Source organism: Mastigoproctus giganteus, chromosome 3, assembly GCF_048544385.1.
Source record: "Mastigoproctus giganteus isolate SK-2022 chromosome 3, ASM4854438v1, whole genome shotgun sequence".
In the NCBI taxonomy this organism is placed as follows: domain Eukaryota; kingdom Metazoa; phylum Arthropoda; class Arachnida; order Uropygi; family Thelyphonidae; genus Mastigoproctus; species Mastigoproctus giganteus.
Window position 1 is genome coordinate 249,572,535 of NC_143577.1, and position 12,192 is coordinate 249,584,726.

Sequence of the window (12,192 nt, forward strand, 5' to 3'; positions counted from 1 at the left end):
ATAACATGCCAAGCCATCCAAAAGGTTTAAGTCATCTAAATGTTGAAGTAATGTTCCTACCACCTAATACAACTTCAGCCATTAGATCAAGGCATTATATCTACCTTTAAAACTCATTACATCAGAAAATCGTTACAATGGAATTTGAAAAAATTGATTCCGAATCTGTTGAAGTGATGGAGGCACTGAAACATTTTAATTGTGGACTGTATCAGAATCATAGCTTTATCGCTCAAAGTAAAACAAACCATCAACTGAGTTTTGGAAAAATGTATTGCCAGAATTAATTCATTCAGGAAATACGGTCAAAGAGGCAGCAAACAGAATTGGTGCAATAGTAGATAGTTAGGAGTAGATGGTGGTAGGAGGTTTTAATGATGACTACTGAAAACGTTCACAAATTATTGGTAGAAAAAGAGGCTGGCAAAGCAGATTTTGTGGAAATGGCATCAGAGGTAAACCAAATCAATTCAGAGGATGATAGCGCAGTTGAAAATTCTGAAGTTCCAAATTTTACACTAAAAAGCATACAGGAGGGCACAAACTTATTAGCCAAGCAATTAGAATCTTATTTTTTTGAATGCAGATCCTTCTACTGAAAGGAGCACAAAGTTCAAAAGGGAGCTTCAAAAATGCTTAGCTCCATACCAAGAAATTTACAAAGATCTATCAAACAAACTCAGATTACTGATTTTTTAAAGAGAGCAAAAGATACATGAAATCTAGATGCTGCATAAGAAGAAAGTTCAGAATATGAACTACTGCAACAGACAAAACATTCTGTTTTCATTGTACTTAGCAGCAATGAAGAGGAAGAAAATTAAACAAATGTACAATATCTGACATAAGCATCAGTTTGTAAGGTAAGATGTTTGTTCAGTTATTACTATTTTCTTTTAAGAACTACTATTACAAAAATAAAGTTAAAATATTTAATTATTACCATTATAAAAATTAAGTTTACAGTAAAAAAAGGTGTATTTTTGTTAGCTTTTGGAAATCCCCCCCACTTTGTGTACTGGTTCTTAGTCCCGTATAATATGAGATTTTGTAGGAACCAAATTACCGTGTTGTGTGAGGGTTACCTGTATATATACAGCCAGGCCTTGCATAATGCAAGTTCGATTAATGCGATTTTTCAGTTAACGCTATTTGAAAAATTATACCACTTTTCACTTTACACAATGCAAATTTTCAGTTAACACGATAATTTTTTTTTTTATGCGATAGTTGAAAAGGATTTTAATGCCGTGTTAAGCTTACTGCGAGTCGTACGGTCAATAAACAAACGTTTACCTGCTGCCCGCCTCAGTGTGTTCCATCAACCATCGGAAAAAGACGTGTTACTTGTTTGTCTCCTGCTAATAAAGTCAATGCACACTTGCATAAATATTCAAATTTTTAAATGAGCCAGATGAAAATGTTACTGCAAAGGACATAACGGTAAAAGAATTAGATGATATCTTTTGCATCGCATAGAACCTCAAACAAAAGGTTTGAGGTTCTCTGCGATATTTATTTCGCCAGGGCCCAGAGAAGATTGTTGTCGGCTATCGGAAATTGATTGATGAAAAGAGCAAGTCAACACTGTTCAAATATTTCTGCAACAGTCATTTCTTCATTGTGTATTTTATGTCAGAGGTTCCCAAACTTTCTCAGTTCACGGCGCCCTTAGTGTCTCAGTAATTTTTTCAAGGCGCACCCAGACCAAAAGAAATACCTAACAGTTCCGTTTAGTAGTTATGTCCAAACAACGTAATAAAAAAGGCTGAAACTGTGAACTACCTCGAGCTAGTAGTTCGCGCAGAGTCCGACAGATGTTGAGTATCTCTGTGTTTCCCTCGAAAATTTTAAATATTCCGCGGCACACAGTTTGGAAACTGCTGTTTTATGCAATAAACATTTAATTCCATAATTATTTTCATTATCTTTTACATTGTATACAGCTAAAAAGTTATTTAAAAGGTATTTTTAAAATTCTTTATGGACATTCCAGAAGGTCAAGGACCAATTATAATTTTTCCTATTGATTATTATATTCGATTAACGCGTTTCCATTTTGCAGGATGCGCTCGCGGAACGAATCAATCACATTAATCGAGGCCAGCCTGTACTCAGTATTACAGTAATAGTATTTACCACAAAGTGCAAGGAAGCTAAAGGTTTTTTCTTTATTGTGGCTTCCCTGCACTATATTACTATCACGGTTATTAGTATTGCTATTAATATTATTAGTATACATGATGTATGTATAATGAATTGCTGATAGGAACAGTTAATCAATGTTATTGACTTTATCCCAGCTGGTACTCCATTAGCAGAAGCATATGATGCAAGAAAGCAAGCTTATTTAGCATCAGCCAAAAAAAAAAAAAAACACTTTCTCAAATTTCAACCATCTATTCACTCCAAACGTTTGTCTATTTCAGCCTTGAATTTATTTAGATCAACTTCCACAAAGACAGATAAAAGTTTGTTGCAGTAATCAACCACCCGTTGGCTAAAGGCAAACTTCCACACATATATTCTACAACAGTCTTTCTTAGTCAGTATGAAAAACCTAGTAGCTTCCAAGATTAATTCCTTAGATACTTCCACTTAGAATTTGCTGTTGATGACATCATCAGTTCATCCTACTGTACAGAATTTAAAAACTGTCTGAGACCACTGTAGTCACCTTTACAAACCAAAAACCCTTCCCTTTACCCATCTTTGAGTAAATCCCACATCAGTACACTGTGATCACTGCCACCTAGTGGTTCCTCTATCTGCAGATTCTTAATGCATGAATAATCACTGCCGATAATCAGATCAAGAGTATTACTCCCTCTGGTTGCCTCTCAAGTATGCTTCTGTAGAAAACAATCATCCAACAAATAGACAAAATAAATAGTCTTGCTAATGTGTGAGTGACCAATCCACAAGTTCCAGTCTATATCTGAGAAGTTAAATTTCCCCATTATAAGACAATTTATTTACCCACTATTTCTCTGTAGAGTTGTTTGTTGTACTCAGTCATTAGGCCTATAACACACTCATACTCTCAACTTTGTTTTCCCAGTGCTTATGTCACACCAAACTAACTCAACACTGCACTGTCCACCCATGTCAACTGGAATACTTCCTTAGATTTTGTGTTTCTTAACCACCAGCACGACCTAGCTTCCCTTTCTATACCCCTAAATTTCAATTCTGCATTCCTTATCTCTGTGTCTCTGATATCCCAACAATATCCGCCTTTGATGTCTTAACTAGCACCTCAAATTCATCAAATTTATTTACTATACTCCTAGCATTGGTGTACTTGCACCTATTCTTACTCTTAGTTACCCTAACACAACCCATGTATTTACTTGTTCCATGATGACTTCCAGCAGTCCTTAATCCTCAGCACCTCACTTTCCAGGCTGCTGCCCATTCCAACAGAAGCAGTGCAAGAATCGCTTTCACTTCTGCCTGTGGCTACTGTTAATCTAAATCCCCCCCCCCCAAGCTAGCAGTTTTCCAACCCACCTAACACTGTCTCAATAGCAACAGCAAATATTGACTCTTTCTATTTAAATGTATCCCATTTTCTGTCCACAGCTGCCGTGGACAGAAAACCATTGGCTCAATTAATTCAAGGTGGTAGACAGAAGGGTTTTTATTCCAGACATCGCTCAAGCAACTCTACATCCTTCTAAAATGAGGCCTCCAGACCTGTGTGCAATTTCAATTTCATATGGATATGCTAATATAAATAAGAAACCAATACTTTTCCATCTTAACAAATATCTGTAAATGATAAGAGATCTTGAGATAATAAAAATGAAGCATACAGCATCATGCACTACTGTATGTATATATTAAAATAATTCACAAACATATCTTTAAAAACAGATTTTCTATAATTGTCTTTCCTCAATTTGAATTTATGCCCCCTTAGGTTCGTAATCTGAGCAAGAGGAAGAATCCCATCAGAACTGAGCCTGCTCAACCCATTCAAGGCCTTATACAAAAATTGCTTCATAAAAAATATACACCTCATGCAGATCACCTCGCAGGTGCCTAGTTTCCAGAACTTAAGTCTTTCTTGTTAAGTCCCCTTTCGTTGCCCTTCTCTGTACTCGCTCAAGCAACTCTACATCCTTCCTAAAATGAGGCCTCCTGTGTGCAATTGAAATTTCACATGGATATGCTGATATAAATAAGAAACCAGTACTTTTCCATCTTAAATATACACAAATACCTATAAAAGAAAATAGGTATGGCAAAGAGCATATATAAGCAATATTCAAAAGTATTTCTTTTTTAAGCTGCAAACCATATTCTGTGTGCTCAAATAGTTACTAAATTCTGAACAGTGTATTTTTTATACATCAGATGCTCCACTGATACAATATTGCAACCTTCTCCTCCATAATCTGGTTAGCATTATATTTCTAAGGTGTATATATATATATGTGTGTACTTTAAAAAGTATACAAAAATTGCTTCATAAAAAATATAAGTGCCTCCAGCGAATGTTAATTTTTGCTTAATGCAGAGTTGCCAGGATGCATCCCAAGCATTAAGTGGGAATTACCTGTACATTTAAAAATATATATCCCAAACAAAATTTTTTCAAAAAAACATGGTAAAACAGTTGCTATTACAAAACAGCTTAAACTATTTCTCCTTTACTAATTTAAAAACTACACAAATTCTTTATAATGGTACCCTAGAAATTTATATTTCTAGGCATCAATCAAATGACTACTGAACATTATACTTTTTACAGTGATTAATAAAAACATCAAAATTCAAATAGAAGAGAAATAACACCTAGGGCAAGACTTCTAATCTTTATCAATAAAAAAACAAATCTTTCCAATCTCACAGTATTTATCCATTTCATACGTCCAAATCTATATAAAGATAAACGGACTGATTTGCTATTCTAAATACAGATCTTATAAATTTGGTCTTCTGATATAGGTTTTGCTACTTGTCACTCATTTGGACAGGTCCACATTTGAATCCTAATGATGACTGGAGGAATTTCTAAAGATATTTTCAATAATCAGTGTTGTAGCAAGCCGAAAGCAGATGGAAGGAGTAAGGCTCCCTCCCCTCCTCAGTTATGCAGAGTTGTAAACATCCCAATTAGCCCATAAACACACATTTCTAGAGAAAAAAATATATATGATGGAGCAATATATTATTATTATTATTAGTAGTAGTAGTAGTAGTAGTAGTAATAATAATGCCATACGACACAGGCAAGCAAGCTTACAGACCATCAGCTAAAAAAAAAAAAAACAAACAAAAAAGCACCATTCCACATCACCTGTCCAACCACTCCAATGATTTGTCTAGTACTTGCTTGAATTTTATTCAAATTACCCACAACAAGAGATCGATGCTTGTTCCAACAATAAAACAACTGCTGGCTGAAGGCAAACTTACACACATCGATCCTGCATACATTCTCGATTTGAATTTAAGCCCCCTCAGATGTGTAGTCTCAGCAAGGGGAAAAATGCCATCAACACTGAACTCACCGAATCCATTCAGGCCTTAAACCACAATCTGATCTCGCAGGTTCCCAGTCTCTAGACTCTGCAATTTCAGAACTGAAGCCTTATTTTGGTAAGAGCACTCTTTTGTTCATTTTTTTTTTTTTTATTTTCCTTCTCTGCACCCATTCCAGGCAGATCTACATCCTTCCTAAAATAAGGCCTCCAGACCAGTATACAGTACAAGAGGTAGCCTAACCATGGTCTTGTACAAAGGGATATATTCACATCCTTATCCCTGTTAGCAAAGTTCCTGTATATCACTGACAAAACCCCATGAGCTGTCCTGGTAACCTGTCTACATGATTACTCCTCGGGCCTTTTTCATTTTCTACTAGACTTAGGGCACCAGAAAATGTAGTAGAATGCATACCACACATTTGGTATATTAATCTGGAATTAGTGCTACCCATATGCAGTACCTTGCATTTGTCGATGTTAAACTTAAACTGCCATTTCTCAGCTCATTTGCCTAATTTTTTTAGACCTTGTTGCAGTAGCCTATCCTGCCAAACTTAGTATCATCTGCAAACTTAGTCATTAAGCCTGATATACCTTCATCAATATCATTAATAAATATAGAAAACAATAACAGGCTCAACATTGAATCTTCAAGACTCCACTAATAGGAATAATCCATTGCTGTCTTCTCCCATTCAACCATCCCTTTATCAAAAGCAGTAATATGCCCTTAATGCCACACTGCTCCAATTTGTAGAGCAGTCTTTTAGGTGCAACAGTATCAAAAGCATTCCTGAAAGCCAAGTTAGTGGATATCAAATTTACTTTTTGCATTCAGTTCATTTGTTACTGAATCATAATATCCAATCTGGCTGGTCAGACATAATCATCCCTTAGCAAATCCAAATATAGTCAAAGTCACTGATACTCCTAAAAATAAACAACTCTTATTTGATTCTCTTCATTCCATTTTCTTAACTTAATCTTTTGGCCAAGAGCATGTGTCTTTCTTTATAGAATCTGCTTGAAGTGGGTTAGACATCACGAGTTCCTCTCTGTATTACACAGAATCCCACACAATTCTCCTTTAGACTGTTTATACTATACCTTAATATATTTGTCATCTGTGTTTCGGTCTGCTAAAATAAGCAACTGTTTGCAAATGATCTGAAGCTTTACAGAGTTATTAATTTATCCTTTTGCAGGTGCAGAACCCCTTTCTCTATTTGAATATGAACAAGTTTCTAAATACTCAAATGGAAATTATGCTGCATTCCCACTTTTCTGATGTCTGTTTTATGCATCACTCTTCTAATGAGACTACAAATATTAGAGAATTATGAATTATCCTCTGTTCTGACCATCCATCCCTTCTTTAACTCTGTCAAGCCTCCAAAGTTAGTGGAGGGGATCAAGCATTTGTAACTGATCTTTAAGAGTGACAGTATAACATTATCCTGTAATGACTTATTCTCTCATGTGAGGTTGCTGTATAAGCTTGAACATGCCGACCGGGCTAGCCGGGCGAGTAAAGTGCCTGCCTGGCAACCCAAAGGTTGCGGGTTCGAATCCCACCTCACGCTTGGATAAGAGCAGAAAATGCAAAAACCTTGGGAGGTGCAACATGGCCACAGAAGTTTATGCACCAACAACTAACAAAAAATAAAAAAAAGCTTGAACATGTTAGAGTTATTGGAAATATTCTAAGATGGATTGCTGGATAGATGCAGGCAGAAGGCAGAGGGTTGAATTAATGGACATCCTTCAGTTTGGTGTAATGTCAGAAGTGGGGTTTGTATTGCATCTTTTTGATGCAATACAAAGCAACAATGTGTTACATATACAGTGTCAGATGACTAATTGTGGATTTTGAGAACGTTTAAAGAATATCTGGCAAACAAATGCATCTCAAGAGAGAAATCTGGGCGAGGAGACAGTTTGGGGGATGCTTCTCAAAAAGTTTGATTGATTAGTTGTTTTAAATTGTTTTTTTTTTTTTTTTTTTTTTTTGGCATAGATAACTTTAGTCAGCATTCATAGAGTCATTTTCATGTATTATATCTGTCAAGTGTGTTCAAAGGCCAATTTATACATTGTGTAGACTGAGGAAAAAAAAGTTCATTTTTCCCCTTCAAAATCACTAGTATATTTTTTATGGATGGGAATGAAAACGAGAGAGAAAAAAAGTTGAATAATTACCTTGATACAAAGTGACTTTTCTAAGCAGTAGACTTGAAAAACATATCCAAAAAGCTCTTTGACCTTACTGTTTACTTTAACATTTCCATCCAACCAAAATATATGAAAAGCTATTGGGCGAAACTTCTGTTCATGTAATTCCTTGATTACATACTGAGAACTAAAGAGAAAAAGAAAAACTGAAAATAGTCACACATACTGAATTTTTAAAAAAAATAAAAAAATAAATATATATAAACTCAAATACAACAGAATGCAATATCAGGACTGATTGTGTGACTGCTTCCTTACTTGCTATTTGTTTTATGCTTCAGCATCTCAAGTCATATCACAGTATATTATGCTTCCACTAGTGTGGGATGTGTGTCAATCTGCATATTATTATGCAGAATGACTCACATGCACACAGAGTTGAAAAACAATTATTCTCAGGAAAAACCTATTTCCTCCAACTAAAACTAGTTCGGAGTATTTGAATCTCAGGAAGATAGCTCCACTCTTACGTGTAAGTTTTGGTCAACTCCCTCTAGCTCACACTGTCTGAGAATAACATAGTACCAAACAAACCTAATATGGCAACTTCTCACAGGCAGTTATATATTCTGATTTGTCAATTAACCACACAGGTATCCAATGAAATTAGCATTGTCACTTGTGACAATTTCATATTTCTTTTTTTAATGAATGATTTAGAGAGAACACAATAGTATATCTTATGCTATTGTGTTCGATGAGGTTTGATTAGTGTTAAAACCACAAAACAAACAAGTTTATGGTAATCAGTGTTTGAACATAGTCATAATTTTTAAGTGGAAAAAATATTTAAAGGACAAGAATCTGTGGATGACTTACATTTACAGACAGTGAAAGTCAACTATATTCTTCTGTCTTCTCAACATTCAACCCACACAAGGTGCTAAAGATTCTAATACCTATTATGTTTGGGGTTTTCCTTAAAAAAAAAAAAAAAAACAGCTCAAGTGATTAAAAATTGGACTGAGTACAAATAAGTGGCTTTGGATTTTAATCCACTTGGAGTGGAAACCCCTACATTTAGAATTTTTTCTTCCAATCTGACAGAAGAAAACCTGGATATTTTAGTCAACAACCTTTCACAGGGAACTGATTAATTCCATCATAGTGAGAAGAAAACGCAAAAATGCTTTTGCCCTTTCCAATCCAGATTAATTCAATCCCAGGTTTGAAACTGTGGTCAGAAACAGCAATGAAAGTGGTAAAACAATGTTCACCTAGTAGATATACTGGATCTCCAAAAGAAGTGGGAATTAGAATTAGCATTAGTAGAGAGGCATAACGATGCAAGAAAGCAAACTTATGCAGCATCAGAAGGGGGGAAAAACCCATTTAACCCCTCCATTTGTTCCAAATGCCTGTCCAGCTCAGCCTTCAATTTATTTAGGCTATCAACTTCCACAACAAAAGATGGAAGTCTGTTCCCCCAATCAACTATCTGCTGGCTAAAGGCAAATTTCCACACATTCTACAACTGTCTCCTCAATTTGAAACTGTGCCCCCTCAAGTTCTTAATCTGAGCAAAGAAAAGAATCCCATCAGCATTTGGCTTGTTCAACCCATTCAAGGCCTTATACACCTCACAGGTGCCTACTCTCCAGGCACTACAATTTGCAGAACTTAAGCCTTCTTGGTAAGAACGCCCCTTTGTTCCCCTCACCAATCTTGTTGCCCTTCTTCATACTCGTTCTAGCAACTCTACATCCTTCCTAAAATGAGGCCTCCAGACCTGTACACAGTATTCTAGGTGTGGCCTGACCATCGCCTTGTATAATGGGATAATCACCTCCCAGTCCCTGCTAGCAAAATTCCTATATATCATTGACAAGACTCCATGACCTGCCCTGGCACCCGTCTACACTGCTCAGCAAACTTCATATTTCACTGCACAATTACCCCCAGGTCTTTTACACTTTCCACTTCCCCAAGTGTAGTATCACAGAGTTGGTACATTTCTCTTCGGTTATTGCTACCCATATGCAGTACTTTGCATTTGTCAATGTTAAACTTCAGTTGCTACTTCTCAACCCATTTGCCCAAATTTTCTCTGATCCTGTTGGAGTAGCATACTGTCTTTACCGTCATTAACAGCCCTGCCAACCTTTGTATCATCTGCACACTTGGACATTAAACCTGATATACCTTTATCAATATCATTGATAAATATACAAAACAACAATGGGCCCAACACAGAACCCTGGGGAACTCCACTAATCACATTTGTGATTAGTGGAGCAGTGTTAATTGATTACCACTCTGTTGTCTCCCACCCAACCATCCCTTTATCCAATGTAGAAACTTACCCTTAATGCCATACCTCTCCAATTTGTACAGCAGCCTTCCATGTGCAACAGTATCAAAAGCTTTCCTGAAATCCAAGTATATGATATCAAAATTATTTTTGGCATTCAGTGTCTTTGTGACCACATCATAGTATCCAATCTAATTGGTCAGACAAGACTTCCCCCTTTAACAAACCCATGCTGTGTCTTAACTATTACTGCAATCTTGTCTAGATGATCCTGCAATGCTTCTTTAACCAGTGATTCCATTATTTTTCCCAGAACACAAGTTAAACTAACAGGTCTATAGATACTTGTCACCTTTTGAACCCCCTTTTTGAATTGGTGACACATCTGCACACCTCCAGTAAATGAGGACTTTCCCTGAGTCCAAGGATGCTCTCATAACTATGGCTAAGGGTTGCTTCGTTCTTTTGCTGCCTCCTTTAATATAACTGGATGGATCCCATCCAACACCCCAGGTGCCTTTATGTTAACTTCAATTTCCCTCCACTTTGCTCTTTTATTACAAAATCACTTAGCTCCCTGTTAAGAGTTTGATAAACTTCTGAATTACTTCATTCATAATCTGCATTCTCACTCTACTTGCATTCAATTTTTATACTTTTCTTATATTTTATATATATATATATATATATATATATATTTTTTTTTTTTTTTCCTGTTTGATTACACACACACACACACACACACACACACACACACACACACACACACACACACACACACACACACACACACACACACGGTGTCTCAAAAATACACTGCATAACTTCAGAAATGAGTTCCTCATTGGTAGACAATAAAAATATTTTATATCATCAGTTCCGGAAATGCTTGGTTCTCGAGTTATTAACCGGAATGCCTTATCTCCCGCAGGTGATTTCCTTCATCACAAGGTACTGACAGAATCTGGTGGTTTACAATTCTCATGTACCATGTACTCAAATCAGGAGCAAATAAAATTATGGCAGGTTGTGAGACAATACCAAACATGCCAGGAATTTGGAATCTTCTTCGCGAGTCCATGAGACGTCAATGTGAGGCCTGTATTCAGGCAGAAGGTGGGCATTTTGAACAATTACTATAAGGTGATGTGAACAGTTAAGTGTCATAGACAGGCCTTCAAAACTCGGAAACCAAGCATTTCCTGAACTATGTTGATATAAAATATTTTTATTGTCTACATTATGAGGAACTCATTCCTGAAGTTATGCCGTGTATCTTTGAGACACCCTGTATATTACTTAATCTATGTATGTAAGTATAAATTTAATTTTATTTTGCTAACCTGTGGATAATATTCTTCTGATTTCAATGCATCATTTAATTGGTAGCAAACTTTTGGTAATAAAGTGCAAATTTGTGCTTTATATATATATATATATATCTTTATTTTTATAGCCTGTGGATAATATTTGCAGATATTCACTTATTAAAAATCGCTGTTTATTAGAATCAAAATTCAATTTGCAAATGTGATCACTATAACTGGGGCTTACTGTATATATATTTTATTATTATTACTTTTTTTTTTTTTGTTAAATATACAGTTTTAGCTATAAAGAAAAATTGTTAAACTCTAAATTAACCTGTAAAGATAATCTTCTCACACATTAAGAGCCGAAGGAAGCCATTAACCATCATCACTACCACATTATTCAGATAAGAAGGCTTGAATACCTTTTGTGAAGTGCTTTCTTAGTTGTCAATTCCTTTGCCCTCCCCCCCAGGTATTGCATTTTATATGAATGTTGCAGCATGTGCACAGGGAATTTAATGGCACCTGGCATTTTATTCACACTGCTTATGTTATGGGCATTATATAGGCCATGCAACCAAAAGGTTAGTTTGGCAGAAAGGTCTGCATGCAACCAGCTTTATAATGGAAGAGTGCAAATAAAATTTTCTTAATAACATTATAATAATATTAGAAATTTGAATATCATTATTCATTAATCTGATCCGATGTAATGCCATTTAGAAGTTACACTAGAAAATATATAAAGGTTGTGAAATAGAAGGCAAAGGATATTCAGATGTTGCATCTTTCAGAGGAAGTTACATTATTATAAATAAAAATATCTTAAACAATATAATGATTTGTAATTAAAGAAATATTAATCCTACATACATGTAGGATTAATATTTCTGATATG

At 35.6% G+C, this 12,192-nt stretch overlaps 1 protein-coding gene across 6 annotated transcripts in view; it reads right to left on the reverse strand.

The window, feature by feature from the left end:
- LOC150089020 (uncharacterized) overlaps positions 1–12,192 on the reverse strand; it is a 291,242-nt gene that overhangs the window by 104,829 nt on the left and 174,221 nt on the right. For all 6 annotated transcript variants that reach the window (XM_090371014.1, XM_090371013.1, XM_090371012.1 and 3 more), the window contains one exon: positions 7,698–7,857. In XM_090371014.1, the coding sequence (XP_090227140.1) occupies positions 7,698–7,857 (160 nt within the window). The remainder of the gene's footprint in view (positions 1–7,697; positions 7,858–12,192) is intronic.